General features: G+C 47.5%; 1 protein-coding gene across 1 annotated transcript in view; it reads left to right on the top strand.

Annotated features, from left to right (window-relative positions):
* Positions 1-20,989, top strand: part of DTX4 (deltex E3 ubiquitin ligase 4) — a 39,813-nt gene extending 18,824 nt beyond the window's left edge. The window contains exons 2-9 of the mRNA XM_080994700.1: positions 1,900-2,674; positions 8,417-8,478; positions 9,387-9,548; positions 12,324-12,385; positions 13,188-13,340; positions 15,103-15,264; positions 15,421-15,510; positions 17,683-20,989. Of these exons, the coding sequence (XP_080850826.1) occupies positions 1,900-2,674; positions 8,417-8,478; positions 9,387-9,548; positions 12,324-12,385; positions 13,188-13,340; positions 15,103-15,264; positions 15,421-15,510; positions 17,683-17,916 (1,700 nt within the window). The 3' untranslated portion in view covers positions 17,917-20,989. The remainder of the gene's footprint in view (positions 1-1,899; positions 2,675-8,416; positions 8,479-9,386; positions 9,549-12,323; positions 12,386-13,187; positions 13,341-15,102; positions 15,265-15,420; positions 15,511-17,682) is intronic.
* Positions 20,990-21,551: the final 562 nt, after the last annotated feature.

Below are 21,551 nucleotides of genomic sequence, written 5' to 3'. Positions count from 1 at the left end.
TCAAGCAGCATTTGATGGCCAGTGAGCATGCTTTTTTGTAATCAGCTTTTTTGTGGCAGCGGAGCTCAAGTTTTTTCTTCAAAAATGTTGCTCGCCTACAGACCTCTTCTGTATGGGTGGCAGTATTTTGGCTGTGCAAGCAATGACACCCAGAGCCTGGACATAATAAATACAGTGAATTATATGGGTGGAGTGGGTGTGGGGACAAGGAGCTGAAGACTCGCCCTCAAGGCCACTTCAGAAGTTACTAGCTGCTAAGCATATCCCAGCATTTATATCACTATGAAAACATGATGCAGGGAGAAGGGAGGCAGTTGCAGTTCTGAGTGGCTTCTTTTGCAGTGTACACATGGTTAAGTAAACACATCTAGCCGGCACATATATCAACAGGATCCCATAAAAACACACACAAATAAATGTCTTGTTTATTAATTAGTAACATGTGAAGCAGCCCACATATCAGTGGGAATCCTGTGTGGCCCCCCTTTCCTTTTGAAACTGCTCCAAGCACCACTCACGTCTTTCACCATTTTCACTGTAAGAATATGAATGTGGATCAAATAGGAATATGAATCAAAACAAAGAGTGGGGGAGGACATTAAAAAGAGGTCACATTATTTTTGCAAAACCACTAGTACTTAAATCAGGAGTAATCACTGTGTTGTGGAACTGTATGGAAAGCAGTGCCTTCAAGTTCATAATGCACAGTAATTGACAGTGTATTAGTAATGAATACTATGACTGATCTGTGCCAGTCTATTGGGTTGTATTCAGTTATGGTCCTTATGCAAATGGTAGCTCGCTCTTCCAGCATGGGCTTCCTTCAGAAGAATGAGTGAGAGGTGATTTTTGTCGTGCGTCCCTCCATGCATCCCCACTCCCAAATCTGCTCCAGGAGGTAATGGAGGAACCTTTGGGACAATGTGAGAGATCTGGGTGGGGTGTGTGTGTGTGTGTGTGTGTGTGTGTGTGTGTGTGTGTGTATACGTACACGCACGCGCGCGCGAAGGGGAGGGCAATTGGTGAAAATGGTCTCCCTCCCTCTGCTAGATCAAAGCACCTTCTGACAGCGTGAGGACCACCCCAGGGATTGCTTGGCATGACTGGGATTTGGGCAAAGTAGCAGTGACCCAGTGGATAGATCGTACAATACGATTCAGTGCATATCCTTAGAATATGAATGAGAGAATGTCAAACTTTCAATAGTGGCCTCGTAGTCTCTGAGATTCAACTGCAGTGCAGTTCTGTGGCAAAAGCCAAGCACAGAAGATGAGAGATGCCCTATAATCCACTTCGACTTTGCCTATTTAGACCGAGTTTGCTGAAAGGAAATTGAGTCAGTGAGCAAGGTGTGCATAATTTCCAGAGAAATCCATTTTGCTGATACTTGCCCCCCAAACTTACCCAGCTTCCCTCACATATCACTAACTGCAAATCAACATCCAATTACTACCCTCCTATTATGTCATGGAACTGTATAGATCCATCCCCTGCTTCCATAATGGGGGAAGATTTGGAATATATCAGACACAGCTTTCACAGACTGCCACACGCGAAGACGCTCCATTGCCCATTGGGTTTCTGTTTAATATATATAGGTGTCCAAAGTACTTAATGTACAGCAGCTTAGCAGTCCTTGCAACAACCCTGTGAGGTAGGCCAATAGTATCAACGTGACCCAGGGCCACTCAGTGAGTTGGTGATGGTTGCGAAATTTCAGCCAGAGACTTACAGGTTCGCCACTGTGCTACACCAGCTCTCTTGTCTACTAGTGCTTCTCAAAAAAAAACAAAAAACCATTTTCTGAGCATCATTCTCAAGTAGGCTTGTGTGACTTTGAGCTATAATAAACTCTTGGGGCCTTTCTGTTTACCCTCTTCCCGTTGCTCTTTCCCACAGGCACCATTCGCCCCGTGCGGCGTAGCTATTACGACCCCTCCTCAGCTCCGGGAAAGGGCGTGGTGTGGGAGTGGGAGAATGACAATGGCACCTGGACTCCCTACGACATGGAGGTGGGCATCACCATCCAGCATGCCTATGAGAAGCAGCACCCCTGGATTGACCTCACTGCCATCGGCTTCTGCTACATCATTGACTTCAGCACGATGGGGCAGATCAACCGCCAGACGCAGCGCAAGCGCCGTGTCCGCCGCCGCCTCGACATGGTCTACCCGTTGGTCACCGGCACCTTGCCCAAATCCCAGTCGTGGCCGGCGAGCCCTGGGGTGGCCAGCACGCCTCCTGCGCCAGCCTGCACTTGCCCCCAGTGCCTCCTTGTCATGAGCATCAAGGCGGCGGTGGCAGCCGGGAGCAACGGAGGGACTGGCGTTTCGGTCAGCCAGCAGCAGCTCTTGCAGCAGCAGCAGCCGCCCGCACAACCACCACCGCCTCCCCGTAAAGCTGTCTCTCTTTCTGGCAGCGCCAAGCTCCCCATGCCGGCATCTATCCACAAGCCCCAAGACGGAGCAGCTACCATGCGCAGTTCCTTGAAGACCCTGGCCTCTCAGGTGAGCCGGAGGCAGGCAGCCAGCACTCCAGCCCTCACCACAGCCAGCTCCCCCGCCAGCCCTACCAGCACCAACGGCAAGGTGACCCGCGCCAGCCTTAATACACTGAACCGTACCAACCTGCAGCGCCTAGCCATTGCGCAGTCCCGTGTGCTGATTGCCTCGGGGTAAGTACATTGCAGTTGTCTTGGACAGTGGGGTGTGTGACTGTGAGTGTTCCCAAACGGTGGTCCACGGCGCACCAGTGGTTCACGAGCCTCGTTCAGGTGTCTGTGGATTTGTGGTTGAGGATAGCAGACGGCACATCAATCACATCGAATGGTCATACTTATTTTTATTTATTGTGAGTCCTATTGATTTTTAATGGTGTTGTTATTTGCTTCTTTTATTTCTTGCATCAGACCAGATTCAACTCACTAGTGCAACAGGGGTTTCCCTTCCTCTCTTTTCCCACCCCAGATTGGCAGGGCAGGGGGCTGTCGGGAGAACCCTCAGAACAGTTCACCGGGGGGGGGGGGGGGAAGCATTCCGGCAAACTGAAATGTTTGCGCTGACAGAGCATAATTTTAAATTTTAAATTATTTTATTGTGCTACAATTTGAATTCAATGGAATACAACAAAGTGCAATAGAAAAGAACCAAAAGAAGCGATGGGAATACGGTTAAACATCATGCAGTATCTAGTGCAGCATATTACAATTGAAAAATCATTATGTGTTTCGCCAAGAGCCTTAGCAGTTTTCAACTGGTCCATGAGGAGAACAGTTTGGGAACCACTGGGGTAGGAAACCTGAGTTGTGAGTGAATCGAGCGCCTATGGACTGTACAGATTAGTGCCTCCTCCCCTTCTTTGCATATGGCGTCCACACTCTACAAGTAGATAAGGCTATATTGCAAACTCCCCTGTGATCTTCAGATGAAGGACGGTATAGAAATTTAATATTAATAATTCTGCCTCTGCTGATGGAAGGCACTATACCTCTGCTGCTAGGATTCGGAAATGGGGAGATGGCTATTGCACTCAGGGCCTGCTTGTTGATATCCTGTGGTTGGCCACTGAGAACATGATACTCAGTTGGATGCTCAGCAGGGCTCTTCTTAGAGGGTCCCTGCTGTTTTACCATGGTGCACCCTTGGGTCATTACGTGGGAGAAGCTCTTTTGAGCCCCCTCCCTCCAAATCTGTTGTCTCCGCTTGATGTGGTCTGCAGAGACAGACGCCCAACACCCATCTTAGTTAGTCGAGACAAATGATGAGTCAAACCAGATCTTGCCTCACATTGAAAATGATTACTGTTTTTCATAGCAAGCCAAGTTTCAGTGTTGTGAAAGGATTTTTCAGTAAGCAAAAAAGGCTTCCTAAAGCAAGGCTGGGCCATCTGAAGCTCCAGGCCGTATGTAGCCCTCAGCTCTCTTCTGCAGCTCAGTGGCTTTGCTAATGTAGAAGGTCTTCGGTTCAATCCCCAGCATCTCCAGGGAGGGGCTAAGAGAGAGCTCTGCCTGAAATCTGAGAGAGCCAGTCAGTGGAGACAGTTCTGAGCTAGATGGGCCAATGGTCTGACTCTGTATAAGGCAGCTCCTATGTTCCTACAAGTCCCTTGCAAACAACCAGGTGTGGTCTTTGGGAAGAGTAATCTGGGAAGGGAGAGAGAGAGAGAGAGAGAAGGGGCAGCCCCGCCCCATTTTTGGATCTGGGCCTCCCATCCCAGTGCTGACTTTGGCCCTGCCCACAGTCTGCATGTGGCCCTAAACAAATTATCCCCAAGGGAATATAGACCTGGACAGGAGAGAAAAGGTTGACATGAAGTCTAAGCTCAGAGGTTACAAACATTTTGAGTTTTTTTTTAGTTGAAAAGAATCTGACTTCTTAAGTGTTGACTTGTTCGTTAATTTCATATTTTGTTACTCTTCATTGTCATGGGCAGTGCTAGAGTAGGTTACAAAACATGGGAAACGGAACAATATGTTAAATAAACACAACAAAAATGTTGCAGTTGAGGCATCTCTAGAGATTCCAGCAGCATGAGCCAGTTGCAAGTCAGAGGGCCTGACTTGAGAATCTACAAGAACATGATGGGGCCAAGCTGTGGTGTTGCTTAATATATGCGAGCATGATAGAAAAATCCCTAATGAAGATCTAAGACTGCCTACAGCTGGCACTCCCCACCTCGGCCTCTCTCAGCTCCCGCGTTCCCCAACTTTTAGCAAATACCACAGACCCCTTTAACCATGAAAATGGGGGGGGGGGAGGCCTGCAAACCCCTTTTGAATACTAATGAGGAAGTGAAACATTCTTTTTCTCCCCCCTCCACATCTAGGGACCCTTCCTCTCAAAAGCCCTATTGAAAGCTTTTCACGCCACTGCCTGATCTGGAAGACACCCCACCCTCCCCTGACCAAAACACTCTTTCTTGGGCATCTAATTAGCGTGTTTCTCCCCTTTTGTCTGACTGCCATCGGCCTTCTGTCGCCCGGTGGCTCCCCCCCCCATCGCCCGTGACCCTTCCAAAAGACTTTCCCAAGGAAGAGAGCAAGGGAGGAAGGGGCCAAGGCGATGTTTGCTGGAACAAAAGGCCCTGTGAATAACTTGGAGACACGACCAAGGTTTCTAAAGAGCTGGAGAAAGGCGCAGTGAGAGGAGTGCTAGGGAATGGGAGAGGGGTGGTCTTTAGATTAGAGGATTCTCTGTCTCCAGTTAGGTCTTGGTCTGTCTCTACGGCAACTATTGTCCAGCTGGAAAGGTCCTTCGCTCTGTTTGTCATTCAGGCCTTGTTGCCTTCTCATGCATACTTCATCCGTCCCTGTCCCAGATGCCTCGACTTCCCGTGTGTGTGTGTGTGTGTGTGTGTAGCAATTTGAGGATTGTTCATTTCTAATGGGCATACAGTTTAGAATGGCCATCAAATGGTGATTTCTGATATGTGAAGCCACTGTTAGAATTTGGCCAGACAGCTCTCTGCGTCGTACAGACATAGGCAGGATTCGTCAGGCGAGGCTGGCTTCTTTTGGCCTTGCATGGCTGACAGGAACCAGTATAGATTGTACAATGGAACCTCGGTTGTCGAATATAATCCATTCCGGAAGACCGTTTGACTTCCAAAACGTTCGAAAACCGAGGCTCAATGGGCAGTCGGAGAATTCAATTGAAAAAATAGGGAAACGCAACTCGGAAGCCGTTCAACTTCCAAGGCGCGTTAAAAAAATGGAAGCATTCACTTCCAGGTTTTCGGCATTCAGCTTCCGAAATGTTTGGCAGCCAAGACATTAGAAAACTGAGGTTCCACTGTACTGTCCACCTGCTGGCTTCATGACTTAGGTCGAAGGGTACCCAAATATTTGTACCATAGGGGAGTGGGGTGGAGTTGCTGCTTTTGTAGGACACATCCTGCCCCACAGTGGCTAACCAGGAATGCATGAAGCAGACATGTGGACCTGTTCTAAGAAACTTGTGGGACTGCACTTTTTTTTTACTCCATAACCCTTTCACTTACACTATGTTCTCGGTGGTTTTTCCTCCATTCAGACACAGCACAATGAACTTTACCCTTCTCTTCATGAAGAAGAAGAAAAAAATCATGTTATTTTTTAAATCTTCAATAATAATAATAATAATAATAATAATAATAATAATTTTATTATTTATACCCCGCCCATCTGGCTGGGCTTCCCCAGCCACTCTGGGCGGCTTCCAAAAATATTAAAATAATGTAATACATCAAATATTAAAAGCTTCCCTAAAAAGGGCTGCCTTCAGATGTCTTCTAAAAGTCTGGTAGTTGTTGTTCTCTTTGACATCTAGTGGGAGGGCGTTCCACAGGGAGGGCGCCACTACCGAGAAGGCCCTCTGCCTGGTTCCCTGTAACTTGGCTTCTCTCAGTGAGGGAACCGCCAGAAGGCCCTCGGTGCTGGACCTCAGTGTCCAGGTAGAACGATGGGGGTGGAGACGCTCCTTCAGATATACTGGACCGAGGCCGTTTAGGGCTTTAAAGGTCAGCACCAACACTTTGAATTGTGCTCGGAAACGTACTGGGAGCCAATGTAGGTCTTTCAAGACTGGTGTTATGTGGTCTCGGCGGCCGCTCCCAGTCACCAGTCTGGCTGTCGCGTTTTGGATTAGTTGTAGTTTCCGGGTCACCTTCAAAGGTAGCCCCATGTAGAGCGCATTGCAGTAGTCCAAGCGGGAGATAACCAGAGCATGCACCACTCTGGCGAGGCAGTCCGCAGGCAGATAGGGTCTCAGCCTGCGTACCAGATGGAGCTGGTAAACAGCTGCCCTGGACACGGATTTGACCTGTGCCTCCATGGACAGCTGTGAGTCCAAAATGACTCCCAGGCTGCGCACCTGGTCCTTCAGGGGCACAATTACCCCATTCAGGACCAGGGAATCCCCCACACCTGCCCGCCTCCTGTCCCCCAAAAACAGTACTTCTGTCTTGTCAGGATTCAATCTCAATCTGTTAGCTGCCATCCATCCTCCAACCGCCTCCAGACACTCAAGTTTTCAAACTTCCCTCAATATCACTTTGCATTTTCAGACCGTCACTATTTGTGGGGTGGGAATCAGCCACATACATGTTATTTCAGTGCTTTAGGTCAAGATGGGCAAACCCATGGCTCTGCAGCGGCTGCTGGAATCTTGACTCCCACCAGCCTCCAGCCAGCATGGCCGGTGGTTAGGGATAATGGGAGCTGCAACTTCTGGAGGGCCACCGGTTCCCCACCCCTGTGAATAATAGCCTATTTCAGGGTACAAGTATTTCCAGGAAGTGGTCCTGGGAAAAGCAATAACGTTTTCTCTCTGGGGAATCCATCCCCACTGTTACTATGATCACTCACTGCCCAGTCCTATATAGTGGTACCTCGGGTTAAGAACTTAATTCGTTCTGGAGGTATGTTCTTAACCCGAAACTGTTCTTAACCTGAAGCAGCACTTTAGCTAATGGGGCCTCCTGCTGCTGCTGCTTGATTTCTGTTCTCATCCTGAAGCAAAGTTCTTAACCCGAGGTAATATTTCAGGGTTAGCGGAGTCTGGAACCTGAAGCGTATGTAACCTGAGGTACCACTGCAGTTGACCCTCTCTGCTATGCAGGAAGGCAGAAGATCATCATGGTTAGAAGACCACGGCTAGTGCACACCTGACCCTCTTCCCCAACCCCCTGCATACACACGCCTTTCAGGAGTCATGCTGATACAAAGGCTGTCACAACCACAGACCTGCCCTTCCGTCAAACCAGTCCTCCTGTCTCTGGCACACACCCTTATTTCAGATACCTATGGGTGCGCTTGCCTCTCCCAGGCCGCCTTGCTTTACTCAGCCAGGGATTGTGTTTGTGCCTCAGGCTACTAGCAGCCAAAGGCAGGCATGCAACCTGCCAGGCTAGTTTAGTGGGAACACGCTGCTTTTCGTCACTTTCAGGGTCTTAACAGAAACCAGTCTGGGGATCAGAGAAACGGCAGGGAACCTGCCACCCAGTGTAGCGTAGAGCGCCATTCCCCCCCCCCCCCCGCTCCCAGCCTCACAGAGTCTCCAGTTTCGTTCCTCAAAGGGATTCTAAAGCATCCTTTGAATTCTGTGCCTCATCTCCTTCCATGTTTGCTTGGTTCTTAAGAAAAGTAAAACATCTCGTGGCACTTTAAAGACTAATAAACTTGTTATAGCTTAAGCTTTCATGGACTACAGTCCGCTTCATCAGATGCATGAAGCGTTAGCCTGAATTTCTGCAGTCTGTGAAAGATTTTGCCGTGATAAACTTGTTAGTCTTTTAATGTGGCACAAGATTCTGCTGTTGTTTTTCCTCAAGAGACTAGTGCATCTGCCTCTCTGAGAATTGGTTATTGAGTATTCTGCTTTTCGTAATGATGCCGAATGTGTCCACAGCCACTTGTAAGCTGTGCCTCCTTTCTTTGCAGGGTCCCTACAGTTCCTGTGAAAAACCTCAATGGCTCAAGCCCAGTCAATCCAGCACTGGCAGGTAAGAGGGTTAGGGTCACTGTAGGAACAGAGCAGTCATCAGTGACTCATGGCTATTGCTTGGCCTAAATAAGGGATATCTGAGGAGCTGTAATAAGTTTGATGAGGGTTTGGCGTTAGTCTGTGCAGTATGTTTATTCAGTGAATGCAGAGGATATGCAGAGTTGACATATGGGTTAAAGACAGGAGTCACGCCTAAAGAAATATTAAAAGGGAGGTAATGGTGACATTCTTTGGTGAGGTAGAAAACCTGTGGCCCTCCAGATGTTTTTGAAATGCAACTTTAATCATTGCTGACCATTGGCCATGCTAGCTGAGTTGGGGGTCTAAACAATATTGGGGGTCCACAATGGAATAAACACTGCCATGGGCAGGAAGTGCAGCTTTAAAGAAGTGCAGCTTTGATTTCCATGATGGACTGCAGGATAGTTCAAGCTACCTTGTTGTCACTGTTGTTAGTAATTGCAGAATAATTACCACACAAGCTTTTAAGCTTTGAATTTTAATTTGCAGATAAAAAATAACAATTGCTTAGGTCTCCAAGGATTATCAGCCTTTACCTCTGACTTGCCTGCTACATTATGATATTGTAAGAGCTAGGAATGGCCGAAAGGCACCATCTTGCCACCCCACCCTCATAGATGAAGGTGAGATCCAACTCACAGGGTACCATAAGCAGAACACTTGTGGTCTCCTCTAGATAAGGGCTTGCAGAGAAAATGAATTTGGAGAGCACCATGTCCTTGCAACGTAATGCGGAGGGTGTTCCCTTTGTTAATGAATGGTTTTGGCCTAAGGAGGCAAATGGATGGAGAAATATGGAGCATTGGGGGAGCGGACAGGGATATGTTTTGGTTTTGGGGGAGCAAAGAGGAATCAACTTCTCAAATACCCCTCTGTCCCACCCAGGCATCACAGGGATCCTCATGAGTGCTGCTGGTCTGCCGGTCTGCCTCACTCGACCCCCAAAGCTGGTTTTGCATCCCCCTCCAGTCAGCAAGAGTGAAATCAAATCCATCCCTGGGATATCCAATACTTGCCGCAAGACCACCAAAAAGCAGACCAAGAAAGGTAAGAATGGATAACCTCTCTACCTTTTCTCCTCATGGGATTCTAAAACTGGAGTACCAGGGGACCACAGCAGGACCTTTACGGTGCCCAGAAGCCATCTGCCTTTCACTTGTCAATCTACACAGTTCAGACCACACAGAGCACTACAGAAAGTAACTCCATCCAGACATCACGCCAAACCATGGTTTACAGTAACTACAGTTAAAACCATGGTTTACAGTAACTACAGTTAAAAGTCAAGCCATGGTTTGAGACTCCATCTGCAACGGAAAATAAAGCCTTAGTTTTGCTGTGTAAAGCTCACACCACGTTCTTCGTTCAGCTCACTCTCCTCCTAACAGAGCCCCTAGACGCAGACCCAAGGTGTTCATGACTGATTCCCACCCCCATGTGCTGCTACATTATCACTGACTGACTCCTTCTGAAGGGTTTAGAACAGGACGGTGAGATAGCTAAGGACTTGCCCACTCAATAGCACTCATCTTTGCAGATCAGACAGTATGTTCCTGTCTTAACACTCATCAGTCTGTGGACCATTCCCCTTTCTCCGATTTCTTTCCTGGCCCTTTATAGCTGCCACCCAAACCTTGTTCCAATGCAAGGATAATTAGCGTAGTGCGCTCCAGATGTTGTAATACTGCAACTACCACCACCCTTCACTATTGCATGTGCCCCAGCAACATCTGGAGGGCACCACATTGGTTCTAAACCATCATTCTGCTTCCCTGTGCTGCTCTCGCTTCTCTGTCCCATACCAGTGTGTGGCTGCATCTGTTGATGGCCAGACAATGGCAGCTATCCAATCAGTGTTCTTCCAAAACATTATCCTGGACGGCTCCCAACTGCAGCATTACCTAACACATGTCCCCTGCTGTTGACTTGCACGCATCCTCCACCCCCTCATAATTTCCTGGCCCAGCTGTAGCAAGCATACTGTACTACACTCCCTGTCTTTCTCCAGAGTACTTCACATCTGCTTGACAGGTAGTAGTAATCCAGGAAGGGACTCCATAAGCCTAACCAGTTTCACTGGTGCCTGTTGCACATCTGTCAAGGAGGAAGGAGCAAAGAGCTGACAACAAAGGGGGCCTTGACATCGCATCCAGCACGCCTCATACAATGCTGACAAGGGCAGAAAGGCTTGCAGATAGGCTCAGAGATCCAGAGCAGAGCACTGAAATCGGTTATCAGTTCTAAGGATCAACCCTGGAGCATTTTAATTAAGAATATATTAAGATGCCCCAGAGCACGTAGACTGCATTTCCCTCATCAGGTTCCTACAGAATCCCACACATCAGGGATCAGCCTGAAGGGTTTCCTGATAAGGGGGTGGTGTTCTTGGACACTCTTTGAGTTCCAGCGTCTCTTTCTCTAGAAACAGAAAGGCTCTTGCTAACAGCACAACACTCCCTTACTGTCTTTTCCCAGATGGCCAGCTTAAGGCTGCAGTGCTATACACCCTTCCCCTCAAGTAAGATCAGTTGGTCTCAGTTGGGCTCATTTCTGAGTAGGATCCAGCTGCAATTGATCTGGCCCACAGGCAGCTGTTTAGTATTTTGCAATTAAATTCCTGTGAATGCAAACCTAGTGCACTCCACCCCCTTCCCACCTTACATTTTATAAAGTCATATGAAGACATCAAGTTCTTGGAAAGAGTTGAGTTTACATTCTTAGACGCACAAAATAGAAAGAAAAAGCTTCGCTGTGAACTCAGTAGAAAGTAGGGGAAAAAACATGGCAGATGTTTAATGATTTTTTTTTAACTCTCTGAAACAAAGAACTCTGGGAAAAAATTATCAACAGTGGATTGAACAAATGGGGCATGCAACAGAATGTTGCAGCGTGGGGTGCCCTTGTGGGGTGCTTGCAGACTGTCACTATTCTGCCAGAGGGATTGCAGCCGTCAGCAGAGAAAAGGTTCCCTATCTCTGGTCTTGAGCATGCTTGCTCCTTTGTCAATCTGCAAAGATCCCTTCAGTGTCCAATCACATCTCAGCTTGCTTACCTCTTGAGATGCTTGGGTGGAAGCAAGGGAGGCTGAAGGTTGCTGCCACAAACAAGAACCAGGTCTGCAGTGGACCTGGAGATAAGTTAGGAAAAGTTGCTTAGCCCAACACTGGACTGCAGCCGCAAACTGGGCAGAGTCTTTTTCAGGAACACTAAAGCACCCTGGGAGGGACAGACAACAGGCACATGACCCTTGCACACATGTGAGTTTGCAGGGGGCGGTAAGAGTGGAAATGTCAATTAAGGTTTCAAATTGGAGTCTTGCCATTCTTGCTCATGTTTCTTAATTTAAAAAAAATATGTACTGATGTTACTGGTCCTATTTTAATCTTGCATGGTGGAAAGATCCATCATTAGCACAAACTGGGCTAGGGGCAGATCAGAGGCAAAGAGTCATAACTGTAGTACATTGATCAGGACATTGTACCAAACTCTCCACTTCAACCCATGGCTTCTGATTCTGGTTTGCCAGCTAATTGCAGACTCTGGTTGGTCAGTTTGGATATCACGCATAAACCATGATTGAGGTACACAAACCTCAGTATAGTGGCATCTGGATTGAACGAGTATATGCAAAGTAAATAACTCCAGGTGACAGAGGAAGGGGGCAATATAGCCAAGTTGCACAAAGCCAGGGATGGCAACTTTGATTTCTCTTGTGCAGTCCTTGCCCTCCAAATTTCTCATTCCCCCTTTGTTTCCCTGCCTTTCACCTTGTTGTATGCCTTCAGCTTGCTGATCTTCTCTTGTTTCCTCCTCCTTGTCCAGGTAAAACCCCAGAGGAGGTGCTGAAGAAATACTTGCAGAAGGTGCGCCATCCCCCAGAAGAGGCAAGTCTGGTTTTTTACATACAGCATGTGTGTAGTGTAGTACAGCAGCTAACGTGTTGGACCCGGGCATAGGTTTTATTGGTGCAGGCTCCCCACCCCCCCACCCCACATGCAGAGTGTCGGTTGCTTTAACCTTACTGCAACGAACCATTTCTCTAGCACTGAGCATGTGCTGAGCATTGTTGAGAGCAGGCTTCTCCTGTAAGTATCATAATTTCTATCGCACCAATGACCTGGCTAAGGCAAGGGGACATGGACTGTCAAATAGCATGGGCTACAGGAAGCTGCTGCTGGGCCTCCTAGCTCCACCCTATCTGCACTCATTGACTGGCAGTGGCCCTCCAAGGTTTCAAGCAGGATCCTATCCCAGCCCTGCCTGGAGATACCAAAGATTGACCCTGGGGGCATCTGCATGTGATGCATGTGCTGATCCTGATGTAGATGTTTATTCCCCCTTATGTTCCTGATGTAGGTCTTCGCTCAAAACCCTTCTTCCCTGGCAGGGAGAGAGGCTCCATTTTGGGGTCCACCTCAGGTGCCAAAACATCCAGAAGTCAGGGGTGATGGGAGTTGTAGTCCCAATGACTTTGGGAGGTCACAGATTCCCCATTTGTGGCATGGAGTAATGGCAGCGGCAGGAGGTGGCAGGTGAACTTCACGCCGTTATCTCATTGCTGCCGAGAATGACATTAACGTGACACGCGTGCCAGCCATTAGCAGGCTGGGTTTCCTTCAGGCGAATGTTTCTATGTGTGCATATGTTTTGCTCTTGTGTTCAACGCCATTTCTCGCCCCTTTTCAGGACTGTACCATCTGCATGGAGCGCCTCTCCGCCCCTTCAGGGTACAAGGGCCCTCAGCCAGCCATCAAGCCAGATTTGGTGGGAAAGCTTTCCAAGTGCGGCCACATGTACCACCTCCACTGCCTCGTGGCCATGTACAACAACGGGAACAAGGTGCGTTCCTGGGGTGGGGAAGGCGGAGGCCTGCAGTCTCTCGAGTGGGTACCCATGAATTCTGCCCAGGACTGAACAGCTCTTTTGGTACTTGATAGTACTGACAGGCACCGATATTGCTGATATAGGAAAGTCACTGTGATGTGGCTTATATATTTATTATTTGGTTAGTTAATTTATATACCGCTGGGGCGGGGAAAATTTCTCAGCTTGAGGGCCACATTCCCTTCTGGGCAACCTTCCAGGGGCCACATGAGTCTGGCCAGATGGGTGGGTGGGGCTGCTCACCTATCAATCATCTGATATCACAATGATATCAGTAGATGGAACACTTTGAAGTTCAGAAGTCAGGACTTCAAAGCACCATGTGCAGCCAATCCAGGAGGCTTCAGCTAATGCTTTCCCTTGCCAGTGCATAAGCAAGAGAGCCCTTTACGGCTCCCGACTATGCGTCAGCAGTTGCATCCCTACCTGCCCCACATCTGACATCACATAGGGCATCAGGTTTGGGGCAGGTGGGCATGGTTTGGGGAACACTATCTCTTGGGGCATATTTGAACCCCTGGCAAACCAAACTTGGCCTGCGCTCTGAGGCTCCCCACCCCTATCATATAACAGACCTCTTTAATGCTTCTGTCTTTAATGAGTCAGAACCAAGGCTGCATGTTCTGCACTTCTGTGATGGCATGACACAAGCAACCTGAAAAGTGACCTTATATTAAAACAAAAAATACATTTCTGAGCCATTTGGCTATGGAGAAAAAAACATACAGAGGAACAGGGTATAGCTAGGAAATTGCTTAGAAGCTAAACAGTGATGGGACCTCAGTAATCTGCTAAACTCTTCGTCTTTCCTGCTTGGCTAGCAAAAAGCACTTTATATTGTGCAAATTAAGGGCAAGCGTGTCCCACTTATTAATGGCAAACACTGACTTTCCAAGGAATGTTGCTTTTTTTTTCTTTAAAAAGAGTGCATGCAAAGTACACTTAGTCCCAGTTGAAGCCCATGGTTTTGAGAGATTTAATTCTGGAATTCCATACTGCATTTTAAAAAGGCTGCAATAGCCCTAGTAACGTAACAGCTCTAACATGAAAACAAATTCTTCTGTGGGCAGACTTAAAACTCTTTCCTTTTGAGCTGAGCCCAAAACATTCCTGAACCCATCATCTTTCTGGAGATAACACTACTTCGCTCCCACTTTTCTTGGCTGCTTCTGCCGCAATCTGGCTTTTTTCCACTGGGGCTTAAAAATGTTTCACACATGTACATTTTTAAAAGATGACCTAAGATGTCTCAGCCGAATACCTAAAAGCACAAAAACGTGATGTGAAGGCCTTCCATTCAGTGGTGGCATGTATTTTGCACACAGATCTTTGCAGGTTCACTTGGGTAACAGTTGATGGGAAAAACTTTTCTTACCAAGACTTTGGAGATCTACTGCCAGTTGGAATAGCGACAGGCTAAATTGGGTGGGGAGCCTAGGGGCCAGTGAAGGCAAGATTCACAGGGCTTAGATGTAAGACTGGGACTTGGAACCTAACCTAACCTTGCTTTGTGTGTTTGTGTTTCTCTACTTGGGGATGGATGAGATTGCAAAGTGCTTCCTACTTTTCTGGAAGAGGAGATAATAGCCGTCCATTCTTCCACCACCACTGCTGGCTCTTTGTGGCCGTGTGATTATAATGTCAGCCTGGGGTCTTTTTATTCTGTGCTGTTCTAAAATTATTGCCCAGCATTACAGCTTCCCTACTGTGCTTTTAGGATGGGAGTTTGCAGTGTCCAACCTGCAAGACCATCTATGGAGTGAAGACTGGCACCCAACCTCCTGGGAAGATGGAATATCACCTTATTCCCCATTCCTTGCCTGGGCACCTCGACTGTAAAACCATCCGAATTATCTACAACATTCCACCAGGGGTCCAGGTGAGATTCTGGCTTGGCCCTCAGATAGATCCTACTGTCTTATCTCCCAACCAGCTTCAAGCTTAGAGACTAGTGGGGCCTTTCTCATCCTGTGAACTTCCTTCAAAGATATTTGAAAAGTCACATTCATTTTCATGTGCATCTCATTCTTTTTAGGGACCAGAGCATCCCAATCCTGGGAAGAGCTTCACTGCACGGGGCTTCCCTCGACACTGTTACCTCCCAGAGAGTGAAAGAGGCAGAAAGGTAAGTGGCATCTTCGTGCTGTAGGAATTTTAAGCACAACCATTCGTTGTGGTTATACCACTTAGCTTTACAGTAGCGTGTTGGTTCTGCTCCATGTTGGCTTTACCTTGATGCAGGGAGGACACTCTCGCCATGCAAACTCGCAAAGTGTATTTCTTACCTATAATATTAAGGGGGCTGTTAGGTTATTCTATTGTTTACCTTGGGCCACATTCTGCTACCCTGTTCTACTAGTAGAAGCCAGCACAAGGACTCCTGCTAGCACAATGATGGGGCTTCAACCCTCCTCCCCATTTATACCCTCAAATATACTCTGGAGGGTCACAAAGAACCCCTGTAACAGTTTGCAGGGGTGGTGTGAGGATCAGTGCGCACTGATGAAATTATCTCCTTAGCACTACATTGAATAGCATGCTTTGAAACCAATATTTTACCTAGGAGTTTTGGGGTTTCTGTCATCTTGTTCTTGATAGTTTCATGAGGATTGCCTAATTGGTGGGCTGTATCTTTACCCCAAATGACACATCACAGGTTTGCCCATACCAAACACGTAGACACTTGCTGCTTTCTGTACATACTTTGTTGTTTTTAACAAGAACGACAGTAACAAACTTTAATTTAAAATTTTACCGCAGCAGTTTTTGTGTGAGACTGTGTATCGAAATACCATATATTTATTTCCAGCTAGGACTTAAAAGGGATCTATTTGGCCCCAATAGCAGATTGAAACTGACAAAAGAAATGGTAGTGGAGAGTTAAAAGCAGTTTTTGAATGTTTGTGTCTTTTCAAACAAAGCATAACTTTGTTGCAGATTGACACTCAGTCCTTCAGCAGAAGCTCTCTGCCTCTGAAAACTGGGGGGTGGGGAATCTCCTGGTTTTGAAGCTGAGGTGGATAATTTTTCAAATGCCCACATATTATTGAATTGAAGCATGAAATCCTCTTTCCTGAGTTATGGTGCTGCAGAATGGCTTATTATAAATGGTATTAATGTGACATAGAAAAGATCATAGGAAGATGGGGGAAAGTTAAAACAGAGAGAATAGGAGGGGAGAGTTTGATACAGCAGGATAATAGGCTCATAATGGCTTCCTAATTCATTTTTCACAAAAGCCTGCTTCATGTTACAGATTTGGCCTGTACATGCTTACACTTCCAATGTGTGAGGCACTTCAGTTCATTAAATGAGTACTGTGGAAACACACCATGAAGAGCTACCACTGTTGCCAGCTCCCCTACATTATGGGGAGCATGCTAGAAGTACCCCAAAGGTTCACCAATGACAGTGTGAGGACAAGGTCTAGAAGATAAACCATAAAAAATGTCAATGTTCAGTGACGTTCTCCGTCTTCCCTGGTTGAAGCCCTGTTTGTTCATATATGCTAGGATGCCATCTTCTCTACTCTCACTTTTTTAAAGTGGATTAAATATCAGTGGGGAAAAGGTGACCCAGTTTGCCTGGAGAAGTTCTTCACTTTGCAAGATATTCCCCACAGTCTTTGGGGGGAAATGGTGCCTTACCTTTCTTTCTACATGCTTGAGGCTATAACAAGATTTCCCCTTTTGGAAGAAAAGGGGTCCTCTTGTCTTTCGAAGTTTAAGACATTTTGCACAAGGCCCTTGCATTGGGCACAGTCCCTTGCCTCCATTCCCTGTGCACTTGTAGTGTTAACACACCTTTGCTACAAGCATGAGATTGCGGAATCTTGTCTATACTTATTGAACGGATTCCTGCACTAATAGCATCAAGTGTTTGCAAGTGCATCAGACGCACATTGTGTGTATTTTAGGGAAGTTTTTAATGCTTGAAGTTTCATTCTGTTTCTAGTGTTCTGTTGGAAGCTGCCCAGAGTGGCTGGGGAAACCCAGCCAGGTGGGTGAGGTATTAATAATAATAATAATAATAATAATAATAATAATAGCACCTTTGTGTTGGAGGCCATATGAATACAAGTTGCCAGATATCATAAGTGGGGAAAGTGCTGTTATACGCAGGTCCTGCTTATGACCATCTGGTTGGCCACTGTGAAAACAGATGCTGGATTAGATGGGCCTTTGGGCCTGATCCAGCAAGGCTCTTCTTCTGCGAAGTACTCTGTGCTACGAGGCTCTAGGCTTTGGGAAAACCCCTCCCCATAACCCCCTTCCCCTCTTCTTCTTCCCACTGGCAGGTGCTGAAACTGCTTCTGGTAGCCTGGGACCGGCGTCTAATCTTTGCCATTGGCACCTCAAGCACCACGGGCGAGTCGGACACGGTGATCTGGAACGAGATCCACCACAAGACAGAGTTTGGCTCCAACCTCACGGGCCACGGCTACCCTGATCCCAACTACCTGGACAATGTGCTGGCTGAACTGGCTGCTCAGGGCATCACGGAGGAGAGTACGCTCCAGGAGAAGGATTGAGGGCATGGGGGGAGGGGAGGGGACAGGCTTTGCCCTGCCTGGGGCGGAGCTACGAAAAAGAGCCGGCGCCCTGTGGATCAAGCTCCCTCTCCCTTGTCCACTGTGCCTGCTCTGCCCTCTCTGCCTCTTGTTGCCACAGCCACCACCTGCCTCTTAAAAGGCCTGGTTCCACCTGCCCAGCAGTCCGCTTAGGGGCTCGCTCAGGTTGGAAGCCGCCAGTCCTACAGCATTTGGCTGCTGGGAGCAAACGAGCCTGGGAAAGTTCCCCCCACCCAGCTTGTCTTGGGCCTGGGCTGCAGTGTCCTGATGAGGCCTGAGGTTATATTAACCTCAGCACCCAAAGCTGCTTTTATAGTTAGCAGCTCAGATACCTGGCCTGGCATTTTTGTGGGGGGAGGGGCAAATAAAGACCCACTTTAAATTCTGTGAAAGCAACAGAAGGTATGCCTTGGGGGCAAGCAGGCGTCTCGGGTGGCAGCACTCGGGAGCCAAGAAAGGTGGCTGTCCGTCCCAAAGGCACTGAGGATTAAAATTGGCCCTGGTCTCTCTTTCTTGCCCAGCTAGGTGCCTGGTTCCATGTTGTCATGTCACTGCTTTCATGTCGTGGCTCAGTGTGAGTCAGAAATGTGCTGTTTGCTGGTCTGGTGCTCTCTGGCACTCTCATACGTTGTGAAGCTGCCTCTCCGTCCCTATTTTAAGATAGCTAAGAAGCAGGCCCACTTCCTGCTAGAGCCTGCCCCAGTTCCTTGAGGAAGCAGGCTGGGAATTCCTTCTCTTGGATGCATTCCAAACTGGGTCAGCTGTAGGCAAGCCCTTGCATCCGACTCAAAACTTGGATGAGCAAAATTAATGAATCACAGCCGGTATCTATACTGCATTAAGTGGATGCAGGAAACCCCTTGCTTCCCTGCAAGTTGGCATATTGGATCTGGCCCACACTTGCCTCTGGATAAAGTCGGTCCATTCCAGACTGAGGCTGGGAAAGTACACATTATATACCTTTAAAGCACATTTGCAGCCCTGTCTTTGGGGCCCTGTAGTTCACCCCTCACAGAGTGAACATTCCCAGCAACCTCTGACAAACTACAGTGCCCAGAATTCTTTGAGGGAAAGACTGTGCTTAGAATGTGCCTTGGAGGCGTGGTGTGCATGCAGCCCAAGTCTTGCTCCTGTGGCTGGATCTGCGCGATCCAGCTGGGCTCCTGGACTTAGCTAGGGTTTAGGTCAGGCCTCCCTGTCTCAATTGCATTTACTTCTCTCCAGACCAATACAGAGCCATGTGCCCCGATCTCTCTTTCTGTTTGTGAATTGCATCCCAGGGGGGTTGTTTTGTGTCCGATCTGTTTCTGTTGTGGGTTGGAGTGAGAGGCTTTACAGAAGTGGTGGAAGGCAAGACACTTTCAGGTTTTGCCTCCTCACACTCCTGAGGTGGGTTCTTTTGAACTGTTTGTATGGGGGAGTCCCCTGGATACTGATTTGAATTTATTTACCTCATGTTTGGGGGGTTTGTCGTATATATGTATATATTTATATATATATTTGTAATGTATGAGAAAGTCTTTGAGGCTAGGAAGTGTAATACAATGGTACTTAAGTTAGACCTGGAGGCTAAGCGCAGCTTGTGATAGAGTTTGCCATGGCACAGAGCAGGGGGCGTCCGTGTGGGGCCCTCCCAGAAGTTTTTTTCTGAACTACAACTCCCATCATCCCTGACTGTTGGCCATAGCAGCTGGGGTCGATGGGAGCTAGAGTCATGCGGCACCTGCAGGGCACCACATTGGCTCTCCCAGGAAGAGTGACAGCCCTTTTCAAACAGCTGTGCCATTTGGGTCCCTGCCCTTCCCTGCCCATCCCCGATAGTTGAATAAAATATTTTGACTTTTTTGTATGTGCGAAGACCTTAATAACCCGTGTGAAATCTCTGTGGGGCAGGCTCGGGTGAGAAAATAAAAGAGATGGAAAGTGTGAAAGAGAGCATGTGGGAATAGGAAGGAGCATGTCTGTAGAGATGTCTGACTGCATGCTTGTCTGGTTTGGTGGCGGCAGGGTGTGTGTGACTGTGGAGGAGCCCAGAGACATCACAAGGGTTGTTAAGTGTGCTGTGATTTTTTAAAGAGGCCCTTAATAAATCATCAGGGGCTCCTGGGTACATGTCACCTGGAGAATCTCCTCTTCCTTTCTCATCAGCACTCCTCTCAAGAACATGTTGGCATTCAGCTAGGTTTTACTTGGAATAGACGTATTGACATTAATGGTCCTAACTTAGTCATCGTCAATGGGTTTACTGTGTGTAAAACTTGGTTGAGTGCCAGTCTAAGCTTTTTAATTTTTAACTCCGTTACTACATCATCATCATCATAAAAAAAATTTAAATTTATATGCCGCTCATCTGACTGGGTTGCCATCATACATTATGTAGGGATGCCATTCTGAATAAATCTTGCCAGGCATTTCCTTCTTGGATTTCCCCCCTAATAGATTTGATTTGATTGAGTGGTTCAGTTGGCAGGGGGGAAAAACCCGTTTGGGAGTTTACCCAGCCGTGTTAAACTCTCTAAATGCAACCTCTCTGCCCCACCCTCAAATACACACACACACACCATGGCATTCCCTCAAATGTGATTTAGCCTCCAGGATAGAGGAGAGATTTTGAAGGGCAACCTTCCAGCCACGGTCATCTCCCAACTGAAGGGAGCCAGTTTGCCTTTTATTTTACTTTTGTTTTGGCTGAATTACTTCTTCCTTGAACTCTCCAGCCGTTGATAATTTTGTACTTCGTAGGAAATGACAAGCCTGATGTGACGCTGTTGTCGAGGGCGATGGGGGGAAGAGGGTCTCTCTTTTCCACTTTTTGTCCTCTTCAAGTCCCAAAGCAGGTTGTGGTGGGGATCTGGTAGTGGTATTGGGGATGGGGGGGAGGGCAGGGTGAGGGGGAAGCCATGATGTATATTGTTTGTTTGTTGTTTGTGAACGGTGCGTTTTGCCCGTCTCTAGTTTGTTGCATTGCGTCAGGATGGCACCCTTGGGGGGGCGGATACAATAAAAGGAAAACTCCACTGCCAATTTTGAAGAATGTCTCGTGTCTGTGTTTTCTGAGTCTGTGAGTCTGTCCTTTGTTCATTGTTGGTGCTTCCTGAGCAGGTGAATGTGTGCAGTTTACTTAGCTGGGAGAACATTGGCTTTCAAACAGCCACAAGGGGGAAGTTGCTTCAGGGAAAGCAAATACTTCAGCTTGAGATGAGAGTTGATGGAAAACCAACTCACTACAGTTAACACAACTTGAAGGAAAATGTTTAGATCCAGTGAAGGACTTCTAATTCTTGGATTTTGGACAGAATCAAAATCTTTCATTTGTAGGTGTCAGAAGGGAGGGAAAGAACTGAAGGAACAAAACAGGATCATCTTGCTAAACTTCTAATTTGAGTTGGATCTAATCTTGGAATCTGTTCATACTCGCTGTTCATACTTCAGATTGCCAACTTTTTTCTGAGATACTGTGCCATTAACAGCTGCATGGCCTGCAGGAATCAAACAGGTGCACCTTCTCTTTCTCCTCTCCCAATCCTTACGATGCCGTGCTGGAGAAATTTGGACATGCTGGAGAAATTGGGAATGCCTGCCTCTGATGCAGTGAT

Source organism: Podarcis pityusensis (assembly GCF_964106645.2).
Source record: "Podarcis pityusensis genome assembly, chromosome: 1".
NCBI lineage: Eukaryota > Metazoa > Chordata > Lepidosauria > Squamata > Lacertidae > Podarcis > Podarcis pityusensis.
Note: the sequence above shows the minus strand (reverse complement) of the source record. Positions and strands in the feature narration are given on the sequence as shown.